The sequence below is a fragment of the Aulonocara sp. 'chitande type north' Nkhata Bay genome, linkage group LG7 (assembly GCF_057382095.1).
Source record: "Aulonocara sp. 'chitande type north' Nkhata Bay isolate Kocher_YH1m ecotype deep benthic linkage group LG7, A_spYH_male_GT1.1, whole genome shotgun sequence".
NCBI classification, from domain to species: Eukaryota; Metazoa; Chordata; class Actinopteri; order Cichliformes; family Cichlidae; genus Aulonocara; species Aulonocara sp. 'chitande type north' Nkhata Bay.
Genome location: NC_141350.1, coordinates 10,367,644 through 10,391,865, shown reverse-complemented (window position 1 = coordinate 10,391,865; position 24,222 = coordinate 10,367,644). Strand labels below are relative to the sequence as shown.

Sequence of the window (24,222 nt, the reverse complement as noted above, 5' to 3'; positions counted from 1 at the left end):
GCATAAATTACATATATAGACCTGTAATTGAATTGTTATTACAACATTAATTTAGATGTTAATATTATTTTAAATGTTTCATATTTTAATAAAATATACTTTGTTTTTGCAGGTTGGTTATGCAGAATGGTTATGTCTGAACTGTCAGATGCAGAGAGCTCTTAGTGCAGCTGAACCCACAGGGCCTCCTGTGAAACACCTCCATGGAGATAAAAAAATTTCTCCATCTGCTGTACATCATAAAGCAATAGTTACTGATCAAGTGGAAACTAAAAAGGAAATAAAATCAGATGCAGCTCCTAAGATGGAGACTCCAGGGGCTTGCATACTTCAAAAGAAGGACACAGCCACACTAGGCTCTCCTCAGAAGACACGGTCCACAGCAGTAGCACCTTCATCTAAGGAGGCTAAAGGACCCGAAAGTGAAGGACATCCTAGCCCAACTCCTGGTGAGAAAAAGCCTCTTGATATTTCAGTTGCATCAGGCCCTGAGAAACCAACTGACCAGGGAAGTCAACCGGGATTAAAACAGAGTAAGGTCACCACAGTCACACAAGAGGAGTCTGGAAACCCACTAGGTTTGGGTGGTAAAATCGTAACTGATACTTCAAAAACAACAGAATCCATCAGTGGAAAGATGTTTGGCTTTGGATCTTCCATTTTCAGCTCAGCATCCACTTTGATATCATCTGCAGTTCAAGACGAATCACGGACCACACCACCAAGCTCTCGAAAAATGTCTGCGCCAGCACAAGTCTCGCCGAAGATGTCTGCTGCAACCAAGAGTTCTCCAAAAAGTACACCAACAGTTTCTCCCAAGATGTCACCGGCAAGGGAGCCTAAAACTCTTCCTCAGAAGCCAGAACAAAAGAAGAAACCAGAAGAATCCCACCAAAGCAAAGATGATAAAGCTCTACCACAAGTAGCAAAAGTGTCTCATATGGCTCCTAATGCAGGCCAGACAACCTGTCCACTGTGTAAGGCTGAGCTTAACATAGGCTCCAAGGACCCACCTAACTATAACACCTGCACTGAGTGCAAGAACATTGTCTGCAACCAATGTGGATTTAATCCCATGCCAGTAGGAGAGGTAAGTACATGAATACAAGATTTAAAAAATATTGTCTGTTTTCCACATTGCCTGTAGTGTCAAAACAATCAAATACCACCATGCTGGCAGCAGTTATAGTCTCAGGCATGTTTTTGTGGTCATCTGTGTCCATGTCTGTGCATCTCAGACTTGAAAACATCTCAAACACACCATGTGATTTTTTAAAATTTTTTTTAGCCAAACACTGTAGTGTACTCAGAATTTAGTTATCAAAAGTCAATGCCACTGTGAGCTGAAAATATGCCTTTTGTCATAATTAATAAATCAGATGATAATTCTTATAAAATTTAATATAAATGGCTAATAGGATTAAAAGATATAGTGATGATGTCTTATAAAGAGAAGTTAAAACATTTTTCAAGCCATTATCCAATGCTCTATCTCAAGAGCAGAGGTAATATAATAATCCTATTTCACTTTGGGCCAGATACTGTGTAGGTGACTTTAATCTTTGGTACCGGCCTTTTGAATTCAATCATTAAAAGTTGCTTTTTAAAGTAATTTATTTGTAGATGTATCATCTGTGGTATTAAACTATATTTAAGTAGAGATTTGATGAATTTGTTTTGATGCATAATGTATACATTTGATGATATAATCTGTAGTTATAAAGCATCACTTAACCAAGTGTCTATTATATTTTAGGTAAAAGAGTGGCTGTGTCTTAATTGTCAGATGAAAAGAGCAGTAGGAGCTTCTGAGCTTACTGGACCTCCATCACTAAAGTCACAAATCTCACCCAATAAAGTTTCTTTACCTGCTACAGTCCAGTCCAAGGAATCTTCCAAACTGACTACTCCTCAAACAAAGGACAGTCCAGACACAGCTGTACAAAAGCAAACCTCAGAAGCAGTCTCCCCACAAAGAAAACAATCAACAGCATCTGTGAAACAGGCTAGCCCAGCACCTGAACGTAAAACATCGGAAGAAAAAGCGAAAACAGCTCCTGAAAAAGTCCCAGATCAAGCAACCCAACCTGGTCGTAAGCAAACTAATGCCAAAGCAGCAACACAGCAAGAGTCAGGAGGCTTCTTTGGCTTTGCTGGTCCTAAGCCTCAACCTGAAGCTGCAAAGTCTGCAGAGTCAGTGAGTGGAAAAATGTTAGGCTTTAGTTCTTCAATCTTCAGTTCTGCATCTACTTTGATAACCTCAGCAGTTCGGGACCAGCCAAAAACTACTCCACCAGTTTCACCTAAGATGTCTCCTGCAAGGGAAACCAAATCTTCCACTGTAAAGAAACCAGAACAGGAGACGAAATCTGATCAACCAGAGCAGATAAAGGGTCCACCATCAATCCAGTCAAAAGCAGAAGAGATGAAGCCCCCTGCTTCCCAGAAGCTGGAGCAGCAGAAGTTAACTGAGCCATCCCTGCAGACCAAAACACCAGCATCAAGACAGGTGCCATTAGAATCTCCAAAGGCAGCAGCTTCCCAAGCAGCTGTCAAACCAGATCAGTCTACCTGCCCACTCTGTAAGGTCAAACTTAACACTGGTTCCAAGGATCTGCCCAACTACAATACCTGCACTGAATGCAAAAACACTGTGTGCAACCAGTGTGGATTTAACCCTATGCCAGACGGAACTGGGGTAAGACTAAGAAGAAAACAAAACATGTTATTATTGACACTTTGTATTTAACTAATATCAGCAGACTTATACTTTTGAAATGTCTCTTGTTGACCTAGATTTCAGGATTTCAAGGAATATTCATCCAGGATTTAGGAATATTAAATAATGAAAAAATACTACGTATTACTAGATGTATTACAGCATTGGAAAAGTAAACTAAAATAAAAATAACTAGTTTAATAAACAATCAGTATTTGTAAATAGATCAACTAACAGTATGTGTGTGTGTATATAACTTTTAATTTTATTTAATTTTTCTTTCAGGCAAAGGAGTGGTTATGTCTTACCTGCCAGATGCAGCGGGCTCTAGGAGTAACAGAGCCTCCATCAGTAATTTCAGTGAATGCTCAGACACCTGCAAAACCCCAAAAGAAAGATGTCACCAGCCCAGCTGAACCTGAAAAGAAGGTGTATTCAGCACAGCAGTCACCTCAGAGGAAACTATCCGTAACGGCACAGCCTGCTACATCTGAGACTAAAGTCAAGCCAGAGGTTCACAAACAGGCCACCCCGGTTTCTTCTCAGAAAATACAACAGAAGCCCCAGAAAACATCAGCTCCTAACAAATCACCAGACCAAATCAGGCAGCCTGAACGTAAGCTGAGTACTGCCACTCCACCACCACGAAAAGAATCGGGAGGCTTCCTTGGATTTGGCAGTGGTAAATCTCAACCTGATGCTGAAAAGCAGGCAGAGTCTGTGACGGGGAAAATGTTTGGCTTTGGTTCTTCTATTTTCAGTTCTGCATCCACTTTGATTACCTCAGCTGTTCAGGACCAGCCTAAGACTCCACCAGTTTCTCCCAAGTTATCCCCTGCAAAAGAGATCAAATCCCCTGCTACCCAGGAGAAAACCAAGGCTGAACAACCCCAGCTGATCCAGACACCACCATTAGTCTCAGCCAAAGTTGACAAGGCTCCATCAGAACCTCCAAAAACAGGTGAAGCCTCCCAAACCACTGTCAAACAAGGCCTGTCCACCTGTCCACTTTGTAAGGCTGGGCTCAACATAGGGTCTAAGGATCTGCCTAACTACAATGTCTGTACTGAATGCAAGAAAACTGTCTGTAACCAGTGTGGATTTAACCCAACACCAAATGAAACGGAGGTAAATAAACCAAAAATGTAGTTATTAAAATGTATGTTATGTATAATATATACGTTATGTTTTCTTAACTGTGGCGATTTATGCTTTTATTTTAAAAAATTAGTTGTTAAAGACACACTTACTCAAAATAATATGCTTTTCCTTGTAGATGAAGGAGTGGTTGTGTCTGACTTGCCAGATGCAACGAGCCCTCACAGCAGCTGAATCAGTACAGCCTCCACTGATGAAACCTCAGGCATCACCCAGCAAAGCATCCGCACCTGCCGCTGAGCAAAAAGATGTCTCTGAGACTAAAACGAAAGATATTATTCCCACACAGAAAACAGACGTATTAGAGAAAAAGCAGAAAGAAAGTCCAAAACCAGAGGTACCAGCAGAGAAAATGGATATCGTACATCGAACTCCAGATATCGTTCCACCTGCAAAAGACACCACAGCTACTGTTTCAGCTGAAGCAAAAGAGGAGAAAGTTAGTTCACTGCCTGCCAAGGATGTTCAAGCCATCACTGCACCTCCAAGCGAAGAAAGACAACTGCCTTCCCAAGGTGCACCTGTTATCACTAATGCTGAAACTTCAGCTATGAAGAAAAGTGATCTCACACCAAGTTTTCCTCTGCCTAAAGAAGATTCAGAAAAGGAAAACAATAAAGTTGAAACACTTCAGAAAACAGCTGAACAGCTGATTATATCCTCTGATCAAATACAGGAAAAACAACCCCTAAGCAAAGAATCACACCAAGTTGTTGCTCAGAAACCACAACTGGAAAAGAAGCAACCTCAGCCAGTCAAGGCTCCTCTATCAGAGCAGACAACAGTGGATAAAACACCAATAGAGTCTGAAAAACCAGAAGCTGCTCCCAAAGGGGCTCACTCTACTTGTCCACTCTGTAAAGCAGAACTCAACATGGACTCCAAAAATGTTCCAAACTACAACACCTGCACTGACTGCAAGACCACTGTGTGCAACAAGTGTGGATTTAGTCCTATGCCAAATGTAACAGAGGTAATTAAATGTTTTATCAGTGTAGAATGCCTATTTAGACATAGTTCTAGTATTGGTTTGAATTTGCTTGTGTGAGAGAGAGATTGACAGAGCTCATGTGTGTTTTTCATACAGGTAAAGGAATGGCTATGTCTCAACTGTCAGATGCAGAGAGCACTTGGAGCCTCTGAACCTCCAGGCCTACCAATGATAAAACCACAACCTTCACCAAGCAAAGAGGTCCCTGCCAGCACACAGAAGACAGACATCTTGACAGCTTCTAAGAAAGATGTTTCTAAGCCAGATGTACCCAAAGGTGACCTTGTTAGCATTCCTGCAGCCAAAGAAACTGTCTCCCCTGTCAATATTGACCTAACTAAGGAGGTTGCTCCAAAAGTTGCTTCATTGCCTGACAAAATGATTTCATCCACTATCATAAAGACGGATGTTTCGCAAAAGCCTTCTGCAGAGACTCCCAAGGGACAGCCAGACACACCCCAGCAACAAACTCCAAAAATTCAGCCTGCCGCTCCCCCTGATTCAAAGACAGAAAAGGCACCCCCTCAACAGGCTCCAAAAGCTGCATCTTCTTTAGCTAAGTCTGCTCTTCCATCAGACCAAGAAGCAAGAAAGGCACCCCTTCAACAGCCTCCAAAAGCTGCGACCCCTCCAGCTAAATCTGCTCCATCACCTGTTCAGCCTGCAAAACAGGAATCAGGAGGCTTTTTTGGTTTTGGCAGTCCTAAAACACAGCCTGCTGCTGCAAAATCCGCTGAGTCAGTGACAGGAAAGATGTTTGGCTTTGGATCATCGTTCTTAAGCTCTGCATCCAATTTAATAACATCAGCTGTTCAAGATGAGCCTAAAACTACACCACCAACGCCACGTAAAATGTCCACCACAGCCAGTGTCACTCCTAAAACTACACCACCAGCACCACGTAAAATGTCCACCACAGCCAGTGTCACTCCTAAAACTACACCACCAGCCTCTCCTAAAACATTACCTGCAAAGGACACCAAACCACCGCCTGTCCAGAAAACAGAGGAGAAGAAACCAGAGAAACCACAGCAGGATAAGACTCCTTCAACAGTTCAAGCCAAAGTGGACAAAGTTCCATCAGAGCCCCCTAAGGTGCCAGTAGACACCCAAGGTGCTTCAAAAGCAGATCAGTCTGTCTGCCCACTCTGTAAGGTGAAACTTACAGTGGGCCCCACAGATCCTCCTAACTACAACACTTGCACAGAATGCCAGACAACTGTCTGCAATCAGTGTGGCTTTAATCCAGTACCAGATGATTTAAAGGTATGCAACTTTCTGTTTATTGTTGCCCTTTTTGTAGTTTTCATATTTTTGTCACTCAATTATTGTGGGTCCTACTAAATCAAGTATTACTTGATTTACAAAACAATCCAGCCATAACAGCTTTATGAATATTTAACTGATGTTAATCTGAATTTAATCTAAATCTAAAGACTTAATCTAAATTATTTGTAATAAATTGCCTGAATTGGCTTAATTTTTGCCATTTATCTCCAGTAAAATGCACAAATTATAGGAAGAATTTGAATACCAAATTTGAGAAATAATTTGTTAAAATATAGATGTTTTATTTTTCAAGAGACATCGAAAACATGTTGCATACCCCAATTTGAGACTGTAACTTTTGAAACTTACATTTGGAGAAGAATTATCAGATTGAGTTGATAAAAGCTACGCTACTCTGAGTCAAAAATATAAAAAATAAAAGTAACAAAGCTGGGCATTATAGAAAAGCTTTTAAAACAATACAGGAGCTCTCACAGTTCCTATTGTTTGAAAAAAAAGTTCGCCTCTGATTTTTTTTTATAATTATGCCTTATTAAAATTGCTTAAAAAGAAAATAAAAACTACATTACACTGGTAAAACAGTTTGAGAAATTAAACACATTTTATTTTTCAATGATCATGATTTGTTTGTATGAATGAATCCCCTTTGAATATATGCACGTTACATTAGTAACCTTGATATCATTGGATATTCTTTGTGCTTTAAAATCATTGCACCTTCATCTGATTTCAGAACACTGTTATTGTTTTTTTATTTATTGGACAGTGATTTATGCTTTCCATTACACTTGTTCCAGGTAAAGGAATGGCTTTGTTTAAACTGCCAGATGCAGAGAGCCCTTGGAGTATCTGAAGCCATTGAACCTACTGTGGTGAAACCCCAGCCCATGCCAAGCAAGGTTTCTACACCTCCTCGCTCTGAACAGAAGGACACACCGACATTAGTCCAGAAGGAGAAAGCTGCAGAGTATGCAGATGTCCAAAAAGAGGCTACTCAAATAGTTCAACCCAGAAAAGAAATTCTCAAAGGTGAGGCTCCAGTGCCAACTGCAGTCCAAAGGATGGACAAAGCACAGCAAGATTCTAAGGAAAAGGCACAAGGACATGCTCAGGATGTGGCCAGCCAGCCAAAGCTTGTGGAAAAACCCCCACAAGGACAGATTTCACAACCTACAAAGCCAGAAGTAAAGTCAGGTTTCGCAAAACAAGAAGCTGGCAAACTACCACAACAGCCATCAAAGCCATTGACCCAATCTCCCAAGCCTGCCCCACCACCAGCTCAACCAGCGAAACAGGAGTCTGGTGGTTTCTTTGGCTTTGGTGCCCCTAAACCTACTGTTCCAAAGCCTGCTGAGTCAGTGACTGGGAAGATGTTTGGTTTTGGTTCATCAATTTTAAGTTCTGCATCTACATTGATAACCTCGGCAGTTCAGGATGAACCTAAAGTTACACCACCTACTCCACGGAAGATGTCCACTACAACAAGTGTCAGCCCTAAACCTACACCTCCGGTTTCTCCTAAGATGCCCCCAGTAAAGGATAGTAAACCACCGGCAACACAGACACCTGATCCACTTCAACAGGCCAAGGCTACACCATTAGCACAGGACAAAGTGCTTCAGGTTGCTCCTAAAGAAAGTCTGTCTACCTGTCTGCTCTGTAAGGTCAAACTCAATGTGGGAACGAAGGAGCCACCCAATTACAACACCTGTACTGAATGCAAGAACATTGTCTGCAATCTTTGTGGATTTAACCCCATGCCTCATACAGCAGTGGTAAGTACAAAAATACTCTTGAATACACATATTAATGTTTCAGTTACAATTTACAGAAAAAAGGGAGTTTTTTTCATCAGCTGATATGCCTTGTGTTCAACTGGCAGGAGTGATCCTTATCATGATCATGTCTTTTTGCATTAATGTGACAAAAGCACCTTATTTTAATATTCAGTGTTTCCATTGGGGAGCCAAACATGAGTAAGAGCACCACAGAGTGATAGTGAAGTGGCCATGTTGCTCCATTTGCACACTTTTCAACATAATTTATTTCAGTGGCTTCTTATTTTATATAAAACAAATTGTTCCAGTACAAAAGTTTTGGTCAGGCACATTGTTGGCTTTCATGTAAAAGTTGCATAAAATCTAATATAAGAACACTCACGTTTTGGCAATGCACCTGAGACATGTTAATGAGCATGTTAATGACTTTACAAGTGTTTGGTAGTCCTAATGCTGCTATTTATCAGTACAGTAAGTTTGTATCCTTACTACACTTTCTGTTTATGTGGTGTTTCTTGTGCTATTAAATATTGGTTTGGAGTGTTCAGGCTGCACCAACATATTTTAGCACATTTTTACTCTGAGGAATATTCCTTTCTGTTGCAAAGGGTGGAAAAACATAGACTGACTGTCATAAAGCTTTTTATTCCTTCTGAAAATAGAGCACACCCGAGGCAGCATTTTGCTCTGTTGTTTGATTTTCTTGACAAAGAAAATAAAATACAAGTGGAGTAGAATATTAGATGAAGGTGCCACAGCAGCTAGAATCTGATGAGAACTTCAATTTATATGTATTTTCAGACTTTGATTTTGAAGAGCTGTCTGTGTCCATTCAGTTTATTATGTCTTAGTGTTTGGAATAATTACAATGTAAAACAAATCATACCAAAACTACACTCTCTCTAACTGCTGTGGTTCTCTCTCCACGGAAGATGCCAGGGTTATTACATAACTGCTCATGAGGAGAGTGCTTCAGCTGGCCAGGAGCACTGAAAATGTATTAAAGTGATTGACGGTTGCGCAACCGCATTAGCGAGATGGGATCTACTGCCATAGGAGACCCGGGTCAAGGGAATCTCCATCCCCCATAAGAGATTTGAGATGGCAAAGCCCTGTGATATGCCAATAAGTAGAGTTGAAACAGATTAAGTCCAGCAAAACAGTGCAGTACATTAGAAGAGCAGACATTTCTTATCAGGCCATCTGCTCTCACACGCAGCAGTGGCTCCATGTAATTCAACAATTTCCTCTTCGTTTTGGTGACATGAATATACACGTGTACCTGCTTTGTGACTTACCCACGCACATACAACGTGTAGCTGAATGAAATGTGCAGTGCTGTCTACTCTTTCTTTGTGAAATCCTAGACTTTACTATAATTAAGTGAACAAATACCACAACGCTTTTTTAAATCTCCTGAGATGTGGATTTAAGAGTTGATGCTGTAATTTGTTCTGGCACACTCAGACCTGAATCTTTTATTAAAATATCAAAAAGTAATGTTTGAAAGAAGAGGAGGTAAAGTGAGTGCCATCAGCAAGTCTATTCATTTTTTTCCGTTTGCCTGTTCTGCTTCAGCTGATGCCATCAAAAGCCTGGGAGTGACTGTTGTCTGACAAGTAGGGCACACGTGTGTTGTGCTTTGCTAGCTAAAGCTTAGAGTGTGACAGCTGTGACAGTATGAATGATGATTCCTCTATTTTCTGTGTTACCACTGGTTTAAAATAGAATATTTGTTCAGCTTTACCAGTACAAAAGCCCCACATTATTACTGTCCATTTAAATTGGTTTACTATGAGACCCAGTAGTTGCCTCAAGGTAAGACAGTACTGTCAAGGTACAGAGGAGTACCTTGACATTGCTATGTTAAGTTGCTACATTTCAGCTAATAGGAAGAAAAAAATTAATCGTTCTAGAAAGAGCTGTGTGATATATAGCTAATTTTGCATGATTTCACAATTTTATGGTGTTAAAAAGTAATCAGTCAGCAGGCTAATTAATGTTTTTTAAATTATTATTTTTTGCGGGGTAGTTCAATATTATGGTAAATGGTCTGATTCTCATATAGCACTTTTCTACTCTCCCAAAGTACTCAACGCACTATATACAACATGCCTCATTCACCCATTCACACAAGCACTTCTAAACTAAACTCAAGTGCAAACTAATCTACACACACACTACATTCACACTCCGATGAACGCATCAGAGGGCAACTTGGTTCTTGCCCAAGAATATTTGACATGCAGACTGGGGAAGCCAAGGATCAAACCACCAACCTTCCAATCAGTAGCTAATCTGCTCTACCTGAGCTACAGTCACCGCTATGTGAGCATAATATCATGTATGAAAATCTCACATGCATAAGCTTAATGATGCGGTCCAGCATTAAAGAGGTGACAACAACAAGTCTGTAAACGCTGAAGCTGTTGAATGTTCTTTAAGAATTTCCCAGTTTAAATTCATGAAAGTTGAAGCAATGGAAATTAGTCACAAGATCCAACATTTATCAAAGAAGGCCACCTTTGGAGTGCATGTGCCACCCTTGGCAACCATCAAAAAATGGTCTTAACTTAAATTTGAACTTAAATGGAAATTTAAACTTCTGGAGGCGTGATGGCTGTTTCTGGTTTATGTCAGGTGTCGAGAGTAATCGCTGGTGGGCGTATTGAATTAGTCACTGAATGTCACATTGCAAAGTAAATGCATCTCAGTTGCACCTTCACATTTCTTTTGCATTTCATTGACAATCAGAAGACCAACTATTAGAAAAAAAACATCCACCAACTCTCGGTGAGCAGCCATGATATGTTAGAGCAGGTAAACTGATGATGTTGTTTACTATTGTGTTAGCTGGTATGTTATTCACTAACACACAGTGAAACAGAGAGCAGATGTAAGCATTTTTTTTTTTGCTCTGACTTGCAAATTATAGGGAAGGACTTTCACTAAATTTGTAAAAGTAGCTATGAAAACACCGAACAGGAAAGGCTTGGTTTACAAAACATAGAGGGAGTTTAACTCCTTGGTGCTATGTTACAAAGCAAATACTCAAAATTGTACTTACATAACCTGTTATTACTTCATTTTACAGAGTTAGTTAATAATTAAAAATTGTATTAATGCTTAAAGTATCTAAATATAAATATAGAAATGAATAATAAGTAACATGAATGAAATGCTTGTAAATTCCACATCATCTCAAGATGCGTTCTCTCTCCTGTACTGACAGTGATTAGGGGTTATATGTTAATACATGATCATTTCTAAGAGCTTCTTTAGTTCAAATGCTTTAATTCTTTTCTATAAACAAGAATCGTAGAAAATATATTTGGAATTTGGAAACACTGATGTTTCTGTATCAGTAATTCTGTGCCTGCATTTATTCATTGCTTTAAAAAATATTATTCTATTCATCTATTTGTGTTTGTAGCTTATAGCTTTAATTTGTAACATTTCCTTCTAATGCTGGAACACCCTCTTACCACTGGTCCCACAACAGTCTTTATCCCCACTGCACTCTGCCATCAAATGAAACTTTGCTGATGCACCAGTTGTCACAATGGAAAAAGCATGGGCATATTTCATTGTCTTTAGAGTGAGTCACTGTGGTTATTACAGATTAGTAGGTCAACATTCTGTATTATCAGAGTGCGTGATTTATGAGAAACCCTGCTCTGTGGGGGCTGCTGGAAGCCAAGTATATTAGCAAGCTACAGCCTTTGCTAAAGGTGCTTGCCAGAAAATCAATAAGAGCCTTACTAGATCCGACACATCAGCAGGAAAGCACAGAAGAAAGGCTGAGAAATAGTGAGTCCTTGAATCTAGCTATGTTAAGATACATTTCAGCACCACCACGATAAGTTATGATAGGTGTCTAAGAAGTGACAAATAATATTCATTATTAAAACAATATAAAAAAATTGTTTCATTCGTCTAAAAATGCAAGACTAAAACATTTTTGGTCTTTGGAGCACTTTGATTAATGTGTCTTTGCTGAACCAGTCACTTTTCATCCCAAACACTACGACGACCTAAGAGTACTGAGGATCCATTGAGAGTTATCAGAAGAGATCTGGCAAATGTTTTTATTTAACATACATAAATAACAGTAAAAGTATTTTAACATCTCACATTTTGAATGACATATATAATTTATTTGTCTTTTTGTTTAAGTGATTTGAACAGGGAAATGATTTCATAAGCTCAGCAGATCTAGCTTAATGCAGCATACCTGTGTGTCAAGAGCCTATTTTCCTTACTGCTGTCATTGTCAAGGTCTGATAATCCAGCTCAGAGGCTAATCGTGTGGAGCAGTCTCTCCCACAGCTCTCTGCTATAAGCTCCTGCTCTTTGCTCATAAAATAGATTTAATTAAACAAAAGAACGATGGCAACTTTCCAAGCCCTGTGGCTCTGATGCATGACTCTGAAGCAGTGACTGGCGCTAGTGGGGGATGTGAAGGGTCTTTTTTGTTGACGGAAGTTCTTTTTTTTCTGCCTTGCTGTCAGATTTTGCATTAGGAGGTTAAATGACTTATCAGGTTCTAGACTGGTGCAGTGAGGGGTGTACTTGTTTATCACAGCTGCCTTGTCCACCATTTAATACGCAATGCAAAAGTGAGTTGCTTTGTTTACGTTCTTCCTGCAATTTGTCAGTACATGCCTTCATCACTTCGGTTGAAAAAGATCAATTAATACGATTCAGACCAGTGTAATACTATTACCTGAAGATGGCGTGAACCATATTAGATTGTCGGCAAGTAGCTTTGTCACAACCTCTGTGTTGTGAATATGTTTTAATTTCAGTTTGCAGTTATCTTTACTAAAGACAATCCATAGAGGGTAACTAATAAATTGATGCTGACTAATAGAATATCAGAAATATTACAACTGTAAACATCTCCTGTAATCAATGATTGTAAAATGTATCTGATTTTATATCCATCTTCGAACTAAAGTTAAGATTGCTTATGACTACTTGCGATTTCATCTCCTTGAAAATGACAAATGGCACAGGTGTTTATACACAGGAAAAATTGTATTCATTTTAGTATACATTAGTTATAAAGATAATCAGCTGCCTCCCATCAGACCATATTGTAATGGGTCTACAAGATGATCAAACAAACAGGAAGAGCAGAAGTTTATGATTATTAATTTATCCTCTGAATGGCCTTGGTAGTGACATGAAATTGCTGATTAGCATACACAGGCAAGAAGAGCATCTTACACCTTACCTGTGATTACATCTTGTAAGCAAGACAGAGAAGAATATGGAGCATGGAAGGACATGTTGGGATTATATTAGAATACTTGAACTAACCCTAACCTTTAGACTTAAAAGGTTTTTCAGCACATATTCTGTATTCTTGATGAATTGTTCTCAGCAAATATGGGTTTTAGATGAACCTCCTGGTAATTAGTGTTTGATCAACTTCAAAGGTAAACATCACTGATGCTGAACTCGCATCAGATCACACGAAACTGAGACTCAAATCATTTTGTGTTTAACACAATTATCAGCATCATACACTCTGCTGATGAGGTATTATTTGTTACTGTTGGTAACAAATAGGATTATCATCCTCCTGACTGAATCACGACTCACTGAACAAAAACATCTCACTGTCAGGCAAACTGAATGCATCAGTATCAGATTTTCCTCTAAGTCTAGCATTTTTTCCCCATTTTTTATGGCGTTATTTATCAAAGATTATGTTAATGTGTTCTCACTGGCTGTAATTTTGTTTTCAATTAATATTTCTCAGTTAGAAACAAAACACGCTCATGCAGTTTATCATATTCATCTTGCAGTGTTACTGCTGCCTACACTTTCTGAATATAAACACTTCCTTGCATGCTCTATTTGCAGTAGATGTACGCTATCAGTCTTCAGTGGTAGTTCTGGAAAGTTACAAGCAATAATTATACAATTTAGTGGGACAAAATATACAAACAAGAGGGGTATTTTAAAAGCTCAGTTTCACAAGTAAAATGAAAGAGAAAAAAACAAAGTAACTGTGTTACTAGTTTATGAATTACATGGGCATTGTTATGCATATATGACCACTGTATTAGCATAATTATGATATTCTAAATGTATATACACTAAACAGTATAAGTAGTATGGGTCTAATACATTAAACCATGGATGAAGTAATTAAAACTTTGTGGTGTTTCACAGGATATGTGTGTGTTATAAACTCCCCCTCTGTCCTATATGAGAGCAGCTCTCCCTGACTCTGCAGAGGCAGGCGCATTGCTGTGATTTGGTCTGCTAGGTTGCTAGTACAGACACAGTGCTTAATGTATTGGCAGCTTATGGCTTTTGTCCTCTTTAGCTGTCCATTAATGGAGCTTAGATGTGATAGGGAATGTCTTCAGAGGAGTACATTTTGAAGTAATAGCATTCCTTATAAAATGAGATTAGCTTTTTTGCAAGGTAAGCATTCTATTGCTGTTTCATGTGTAATGTACGGTCTACTGTAACAGTACTGAGCATGTTTATATTATTTTATTAAGAAGTTTAAAAATCTAAGTCTGTTTTTCAGCATTGATAGCTGATTACTGAATTTAGATCACTTAGAGTGCTATGGTATTACTCAGCATCCAAAACTGTATTGTATTGACTATAATATTTGTCTATGTGAAAACCATCAGGAATTATCATGTCTTAGTCTAAAACACATAATTTGGAACTTTTATTACTTGCAAACGTACTTAACAGGAAAAAGTCTAGACATCACACGACTGAGTTCTTCAAGTATTTTTGCTTTTTGTTGTTTTGTGCTTGTTGTTTTTCTTCAGTGTTTTTCTTTGTTTTTGCTTTTCCTTTCAGTAAAGACATAAAGCAGCCTCATTCAAGTAATTTGGCACTATTTTCAGCAAATTGTCTTTCTGAAAGCAGTTTAAAAAGAAATAAAGTCTGAGGCGAGGCTTTTGTAAAATGAGATTGATACTGATTCAACTTACATAAGCCCTTCTTTTTCTTTAATAGTTCCACTTTGTATGAAAAATAACCTTTCTGTCTAATTCAGCCTGGCCAGGTTACTTTTGACCGTGGACTCTTTTTTTTTAATGTGTATGGATGAAATGACATATAAAACACAAGATTCTGTATCATCATAACAGAAAGCAGAAAAAATGCATGCACAAGAAAACTGAGTTCTGCACACAGTGGGGTAATTTACTGTGATCTTAATGCAGGATTTTAATGAGCACCTGACATGTAACAAAGTTTAGTGTTGTCAGTGCTCAGATTTAGTCTGTTGTTATTTGAGCCGATATAATTCCCTTTCTTAAACAGTGAAGGTAATGGGCTAATAATTAGTTAGGCACAGTTATATATATTACAGAATAGATATCCTTTTTTTGTGTAATGTCTCAATGGGCTAGCCAAACAATTACTCAACAATTTCTTTGTTCTGCTAGCTTGGTTTTAGAGCGCTGTTTTTCTGTGGCATTGGTACACACATGGAGACATCCCACCTAAATACCAAGTACTAATTTAGTCATAAATTCCAGACAGTTTCATTTTAATTATTACTAATAATTTAAGGTATAATACTTTATTTAAGTAGGCTCTAAGTCAAGATTTTAAATCATTATGCAGGGCCATCCATATGCATATCATCAGGTACTAGTCCAGAAGCTAATGAAAAAGCAGTGGTGTGAAGCATGACAAAGAAGCTAATTCATTCATGACTTTACAACTCTGGCATAACGCTTCAGTTATCTTTTTGAACAAATAAATTCTTTGGATAAGGACCATAATTAGCCTGATTACAATAGCTCTCATTTGGTATTGTGACTTTTTATCTTAATGTGTTTCCTAATTATGTTGTTTTTGTTTGATTACAGAAGGAATGGCTGTGTTTAAACTGCCAAACTCAGAGGGCTTTGTCAGGACAGCTGGGAGACTCAGGAAAAATGCCTCAACCTTCACCTCCACCTGCCAAGTCAGAGACCCAGGCCACACCAGTAACCACAAAGGCAGAGCCCAAAACCACCTCAACGAAGTCAGAGACCAGGCCTGGACCCACAAAATCACAACCCACCCCCGTGCCTGTTGAGACAGCACCAACAGTTTCAACCATAAAAGCAAATGTAGACTCAACATCTCTCAAAATGGAAACAATGCTTACAGCAGCGTCTACACATATTGAGCTTGAGACGACACCTTTACCCACCAAAGAAGAGGTTTTAAAGCAACCTTTGACAGAGGTAACACCAACGATTGACGTTCTAGATACAGATGTTACCAAGAAAGAAGAGGTACCAAAAACAGATTTCAGCACGACAAAATTACGCAAAACTGAAGAGTCTAAAACGGATCTTCATAAAGTTGAATTTGAAGCAGGAGTAGCTGAACCTTCTTCAGTTCCAGTTCCTGACGCTTCAGTTGTCTCTGCGTCCCCTGTCACTCCAGAGGTTGCAGTAGCTCAAGTTATTCCAGAGGCTCAGACAAAACAAGACCTGTCTGTTGCAGAGAGGATTATTAAGGTGGTAGACACTGATGATCGCACCATCCTGACAGACTCATCAAAATCTTTGCAGCAAATTATGGTGCAACCAGAGTCAAAAGAACAGCAGCAGGTGGTTATGGAAGGAGATGCAGTCACAGTAACTGACAGCAAAGAATTTGCTGATGACTCTGCTGACAAAATTACCAACATCCTCTCAACCATTGAGTCGCAACCAGTCTCTCCAAAAAGAAAAGTAAGAGTTTATCCTGTTTGTTGAAAAGAAATCTAGATTATCTAAAAGAGATAAAAAATTAAACAACAAGAGCTTTTCTCTCTGTTCTTTAGTCTTGGCTATACTTTACCTGTATAAGATTAGATGTATTTTTATATTCAAAGCACATCAGATTCCAAACTCTTGTTTTGCTAATCTTGAAAACTTTGACTTTTATCTTTCAAATTATAAGAACGTTAAAGTTGTTCACATCAGTGATGGCATTTTCATGAGTATATGGAGTAATATGGAAATTTGTACATTACAGCTCCATTTGGTTACACTGATTAACTCAAAAGGGGACAGAATCTTGTTAAGCTTGTTGGTGTGTCTTCTGCAGTAAGTTAGCTCATGACAGATCTTGGGTTCCACAGCATTAAGAGTCAACTTCATTTATTAAAGAAATGTAATCACAGGCACACTGATATGTCTTCCTTTTCATAATTTTAGGATGAAGATGAAGACAAAGAGCTCAGTAAGAAACGAAAAGACTCTCTTTCCACTGCGGAGGTGCCTACAGATGTCCCTGTAACAGCTACTAAGCCCAAATCCAAACCAGAGGGTCATGATGAAGAGCAACCTCAGATTTTACCCATATTACATGAATTGAATGATGAAATAGTGAGTGGTGCAAGCAAAGATGGTGCGGATTCTTCTATACCAGCAAAGGAGCAGATAAATGCTAAAAGAAGGCGTCTGAGTTTCCAAGCAATGGATGAAAGCAGTGAAAGTGAACTCACACCCTCACCATCACCTAAAGTCCAGAGAAGGAAACTAAAGGTGAGCAATATTTCATCCAGCAGTGAGGACATCAAAACTGAGAGTGCTGACTCCTCTGTGGAAGACGAAGAGTTCATCCGCAAGCAGATAATGGGTATGGGTGATGAAGAAGAAATGTCTGTATCAGAAGATGAGAAAGAAAAGAATTTGGAGAATGTACAAGCTATAAAGGATACTGACCTTGATAATACATTGGTGACAGTCAAACCACTTTCTAGAAAAGGTAGCACAGATAATGAAGACAGCCCAGCCAGGAACAAAGCAGTCCCAAAAACTGACAGCATGACTGCTCAAAGCGTGCCTGAAACATTACCCAGAACTACTTTCAAGAAAGCAATTCCAGTCATGAGACAAAGACAAAGCACAGATGAAGAAATAGAAAGCATCACAGAATCTGTGTCAAAGGGTTCATCTAGTGTTCAAGCATCCAGTTTTACTCCAGAATCTTCACCTACATCAGCCTCCTCCCTGGAAGAGGATAGTGATAGCAGCCCTAGTCGCAGGAAACCCAGTGGGGACAAACAGTATCGCAAAGGTAAGCACAGGCAACCAACTCAGCCTCTTCCTACCATCGAAGACTCCTCTGAGGAAGAGAAGATGGGACCCCATGGACAACTACTGTCCCCACACAAAGATTCTTCCTCCACAGAGGATCTGAAAGAAGTCACAGTTATAAAGGAAACTCATAGAACATCTGGCTCGGAGTATTCTGCCAGTATAGAATCAGAATCAGAAGCCACTCAAGCTGTACAGAGAGGACGTAAACCTTCACCAACAGTCATACCATACACCCTTTCTGATCCATTTATAGAAAAGGACAGTGTGACAAAATCATTAAAGAGTGCAGAAGAAGCATACGAGGAAATTATTCAGAAGACTAAAGCTATTCCAGGAGACAGTCCACCTGATATTGAGCCACTCTATGGGGGGATGGCAATAGAGGACTATCTTTATGAATCCTTAGTTGAGGAACCTGAAATTAAAATGAGTGAATCTCGGGAAGAACCCAAAAATGATACTGGCTCTGATTCTCTCAAAAAACTCAGGTCTCCTGAGGAGGTTTATGAGGAGATGATGCAAAAGAAGAGAGAGTTAATGATGATAGAGCATGAATTTCAGCAGGCACAAAATGCCATGGAATCTTCTGCCTCAAGCGCTTCACAGGTCACTTGCCCTCCCTCATTTGCTGAAACTTGTGTAGTGACTATAGAAGAGACATACCCAACTGAAAAACTTGAAATGCCTCTTACAGAAACTGAAACTTTAAGTGACATGTCAGCAAAGAAAAAGAAGCGACCAGCCCCTCCACGCCCTTCTGAGCCCCCAAAGCGTCCTGACATAACTGTTGTCCCTAGTACTCCTAGTGGGGCTATAAGTTTTGTTAGGCCTATGATTCAACAAGATCCTGCATTAAGGAAAGCATTGTTCCCTATACCAGACCTCAAGATTACTCAGTGTTCATCTGGGGAAGAAGAGGATGACAGTCTTGCAGATGACTATGGCATTGGTATTTCCTCTGACATTACCCCCAGTGATGACTCTGAGACCAAAGAAGAACCATGCATAAGCCCATCTTTGTCTGAAACTGTTGAGATGGATCCTATATGTGTAGTCTGTGAAATTCCAGAGCCAAAACCTATTCCAACTCCAATATCAGCTCCAGAACTAACTACAACACCTTCTCCTGTATCACCAGTGTCACCTCCAACCTCACCAGCTAGTGCAGATTCCAGTTTGGCCTCTAATGCTACATCTTCATCTCCATTCCAGGCTCAAACACCTCTTTCATCAGATTCAACTCCACTGTCTACACCAACACCTTCTGCTTCATTTAAAACACAATCACCTCCAGAGATCTCCTCACCACTGCCTGCCACAGATGCAGGAGTACAATCTAATGAAAACTCAGTCTCTTCTTCTCCAGTTACAGTTATAGTTACAATACCAGATGTTGTGTCTGATCCATCCAAAGTGCAAACAGCTACAGCCATTCAAGTTCAGACTTCTACAGTAGAAGCCATAACTGCATCACCTGTTGTGGTACAAATGCCAGACTTGGTTTCATCTCCATCTCAGGTTCCTGACAACATTCCAGCTATTTCACAGGTCTCAGCACCAAGTCCAGCACCTTCTGTTGTCTCCATTCATTCTACAACCCTAGTAGCAGCCCGACCTGTTGCAGTCTCGGCTCCAACATCTGCCAGTCTTTCCACTTCTGTCACTCTAGTTTCATGTCCTGAACCAGTCATAGTGCAGATGCCTGACCTGGTTTCAACCACAGCTCCCATACCAACACATCCCCCATTACCAGTCTCAGCACTTGTTACTACCCCAGCTCAAGCTGAAACTAAAGTGATACACTCAGTCCCCGTACAATCAGCCATCCCATCAGTCAGTCCAGTGGTAGTCCCACCTCTGGCTCAAACCGCCCAGATGCCTTCAGCAGCAACAGCTTCAACTACTATAGTCAAAAAGAAGGTCCCGCCTCCTCCTCCCCCTCGATCTACTTCGGTATCATTACCTGAAACTAATAAAGATGTTCCTTTTGTAAAACCTGTTGAGCATGCCACTCGGACTACATCACCTATGGGAACCACAGCTGTTGGACAGCCAATGCAATCTGTTGTTGTGGATATCCAACCAAGAATGGAAGCCATGAAATCAGATGGTGGAGTTGTACCTCAGTTAGTAACACCAAATAGACAGGGGCATGTAGTTATCATTGTCCCCAGTGTAGAGAACAAAGCTTTGATTGAACAAGCCAGAAACCAAGGTATACCTAGCAAAGGGCCAATATCTTTCATTGCTTCTGCTCCATATGGTAGCCAAGTAGCCCCACATTCTGCTTCAGATGTGTGCAGTACAGATATATCTTCACTTCCTACTAAGGTGGCAACAGTGCAGGAAGTTGTAGCTCCACCCATTTCACCTAAAGTTATAGACACAGTAGAAGTACCCATTACAGTTTCTAGTCCAACACCTCCATCCACTTTACCCAAACCAACTGTTCCAAAGCAATCAGTTCCCACTCCAGTGACAACTGCTAAAGCAAATTTCACACCAGTTCTTTCTGCAGCTTCTATTCCTAGTCAGACTACCAAGCCTCCTCCACCCATACCACCTAAACCTGTATCAATTCCAGCTGGACTGGTTTTCAGTCATAAACCAGGAGAGAGTGTCAAGCCACCTCCTGTAGCTCCCAAAGCGGCAACCCTCCCCAGGACAAAAGAACCTCCAAAGGCTCTATCACTTAGTCTGACAAGACCTGTGGAGTCTAAGTTGGGTGCAACATCTCCTAAATCACCTGTATCTCCTAGACATGCGAAATGTTTACAAACCTATGTAGTGATAACGCTTCCATCAGAACCTGGTTCACCAACAGAGTCCATAACTGTCCAAGCACCTGTAAGAAGAGGGTCCATCCCTTCCACAAAAGTGTCAGGAATACGGACAACACCATCAGAGCAGAAAGCACCCATTGAAGTATTCTCAGCACAGGCTACAGTAAGGAGAGCCTCGGTCCCTACTGTAAGGCATCCACCTCCAATATCTGTAGCTTCAGCTGTCCCTGAACAAATGACAACTTCTGAGGTAGTAGTTTCTGAAGTCCAAGCTAAAACAGACACTATGCCATCTGTAATGCTGTCATCGCTTCCTGTAGTTGATATCGTAACATTGCCATTAGCCCAGGAAACTTCTGTCCAAGCACATACTGTGCCTTTTCCAATTAAGAAACCATTTGTGCACCAGGAGCAATCAATGACTCCACCACTGTCACAACCTAAAACACTGTCTGAGGTCATCACAGTGTCCCCAGAGCCAAAAATTCTCATTCATCCAGTCCAAGCCACAATTACAGAGATCATAACAGTTCCATCAGAAAGTTTAAGTGAAGCACTGGTTCCTCAGGCTCCCAAACCAACCATACCTGTCCAGCCAGAGCCTCTGATTGAAGTTTTTTCTACTTCATTGCAGCCTGGAGTATCTTTTGACAAACCTGTAGCCCAAGATAGACCATCTGCAACTGTTTTTGATGCACAAGCTGCAGCCCAAATTGAAATGCCACATACAGACGAGGATGTACCTACTGATGTCGTTGTTGCAGAAGCAATTTCATTAAGATCACTGATACCAGGTGTTCAGCAAATCCCTGTTGAGCATCCACTTACAGTATCTGAAGCAATGACTCATTCGAAAGATCAAGAATTGGCCACAGGTCTTAACTATAGCTGGACCATTTCTGAACCCTCACCTGTTCTACAAACTATTCAACCTTCAGAAGTTCTGCCTGCAGTGACAGAACATCTGCCTACTCAGCAACCACTTCTTGTAGCTGAAGGGGTTTTCCTCCCTACCAAGTCTGATGTACTCACAGAAGTTATTACAACTGATGCAGCTGTTAGAATACCAGAGATAGCAATGGTACATCCATTACCGCATCATCAACCTGTGGTAAGTGAAATTACCCCTGTTGAGTTAATGCCATTAACTATAGACGATAAGAAGATATCTCCTACAGCTGCTGAGGAAACACCATCACCTCTTATCATGGAAGTTGAACACATAGTTACACATCCAAATATACCTCCTCATATATATATTCCAAAGGTCTGTGAAGGAATAACATCCTCAGTTATGACACATTCAGTGCCACCACTGGCATTGCAACCTCAATTTGAGCCTCCTTCACAAATTATAACTAAGGATGCTGATCTCATAGCTTCTTCAATATCATCATCCATGATACAACCTCAGGCTGGGCCTGGAATGCCAGTTATGACAACTGAGGAAACCACCCATAAGAGGAGGACATCCATATCTTCCATAGTACAGCCAACATATGCCACAACTGAAAGATTTACTTGTCCTACAGAGTATGAAATGCCCAGACAAGTGGTTACAGCTGAAGCCTTTGCTGCCACCAGAAGAGAATCCATAACCATGCAGCAACCATACCAATTAGCACAGGTAGTAAACCTGCCAGCTGAAAAAGATGTTTCTAATGATGGTTATGCTGTTCAGCTCCCCTACAGAAGAGAATCTATTCCAGAACGCCAACCACATGCATTGACTTATTCATCAGAATATGATCACCCTGTGGAGCTAATAACCACTGAGGAATACACCGCGAGGACCTCACGGCCCACAGTGCAAGACATTCCACAGAATGTTTCTCCAGTCACCATCACTAAAATTCAGCAAGAGTCTATTGAAAGCCAGGAGATAAGAGGAGCAGAAAAGGTGGTCTCTAGTATGAGCCATATGTATTCAGCTTCAATTTCCACCTCAGGCCAGCCACCTGAAAGCCTTCCTAGCCTAGTTACTCAAGTAGTTACCACTGAGGTCCAGAGGACCACTGTTTCTGTTGTCCATGAAAGACTTCCACAGGTCCCTCCACCTAGTGTAGCAATAACTATACAACCAGACATTGCTAAAGTCCAACCTGTACCCAAACAGAATGGTAAAATATATCCTGGTGATGTTATTGATTTACGTACAATGAAGGTTGGTATAAAGATGACTGCGCAAGGCATGGACCTGACTCCGCCTGAATCAAGTCGACAGTCTTTTTCAAGTGACTCTAGTGGCCGTCAAATTACAGCAGTACAGCCGGAGATAGTAAATCTTAGTCCAGCAATTACCCCAGCAACCACACTGTCTGTTGTCACTGACAGCATCACAATTGTCACATGCACAGCTACTATTGCTTCATATAGCAACACTCCAGCAGAGAAACCGCTTGATTTGCAAGGCCCCGTTACATCATTGCCACTATCCCTCACAACATACAAACCATTTGAGCCCTTAGCACAGATCGTATACAGACCTGTTAGCACCCAACCCATGCTGAGTGCTGTAGCATCCACAGCTCAAGATATACCAATTAATCTTTCCTTTGAAGCTCTTGTGTCCTCTGGAGCAAAACAGCCATTGACGTCAGTCCCCACACTTCTCAGCAATGGAGGGCCTGTCCTTTCTCTAGAGGCCACAGAGGCCATGGATCTGACAAACTACAAACCAATGAGAGCTGTGGTAGCATTGTCTGGTACAAGTCCAGGAGTGGTGACCACTGTTGTAGAGGATGAAGGGACCCCAATGGACCTTACAGCAGGAAGGCATAGTGTTTGCTGTGATGTAATTTACAAGCTACCATTCACGGGATCATGCAGAACACAGCCTCCAGTTACAAGCCAACCTGATAACCGTTTTGGCTACAGAGATGACCACTATCAATATGATAATGCTGGACTGTATAGTATCAAAGGAACTAATGGCATAAAAGCATCAGTGTCTGAAACCAACTTGACAGAGGCAGGACTGTTTTCCATGGTTCCTAAAAGTGACTATGACTACCTCAGTGGCTCTTCAGATGGCGCTATAGACCTCACTGCAGCTAAACTTTCTGCTGGTGAGTATGAGAGTACTTCTGCATGATTTGTCTTTTTTACTTCCGTGTTTTCTTTTTTTGAGAGGGGGGAGTGGGCTTCCATTGGCTTGAATCAAGCTTTTAAAATGCCTCTGCATGACATATAGTATGTTTTTACAGTTCAGTTCTTTCTGAAGATAAACATACTTATTTTTCCTGGAAGTTTATTATTTCATGTTTGCTTGCATACTGTTTCCAAAAAAGTTAGGACACTAGCTTTACTTTGTTGTCTGGGTCAACTTTGTTAGTGAGAGACAGAGGGACGCGCTGAAAGGTTGCTCCAATGGAGAAAAACACAAACACAGTTTACAGTTAATAGCTTACTTACAACTGGGCTACAC

At 40.4% G+C, this 24,222-nt stretch overlaps 1 protein-coding gene across 4 annotated transcripts in view; it reads left to right on the top strand.

Moving 5' to 3' along the window:
• pclob (piccolo presynaptic cytomatrix protein b) overlaps window positions 1–24,222 on the top strand; it is a 61,291-nt gene that overhangs the window by 13,224 nt on the left and 23,845 nt on the right. For all 4 annotated transcript variants that reach the window (XM_086298494.1, XM_086298493.1, XM_086298492.1 and 1 more), the window contains exons 7-14: window positions 113–1,090; window positions 1,757–2,698; window positions 3,005–3,847; window positions 3,996–4,850; window positions 4,965–6,134; window positions 6,956–7,933; window positions 15,799–16,656; window positions 17,125–23,863. In XM_086298494.1, the coding sequence (XP_086154620.1) occupies window positions 113–1,090; window positions 1,757–2,698; window positions 3,005–3,847; window positions 3,996–4,850; window positions 4,965–6,134; window positions 6,956–7,933; window positions 15,799–16,656; window positions 17,125–23,863 (13,363 nt within the window). The remainder of the gene's footprint in view (window positions 1–112; window positions 1,091–1,756; window positions 2,699–3,004; window positions 3,848–3,995; window positions 4,851–4,964; window positions 6,135–6,955; window positions 7,934–15,798; window positions 16,657–17,124; window positions 23,864–24,222) is intronic.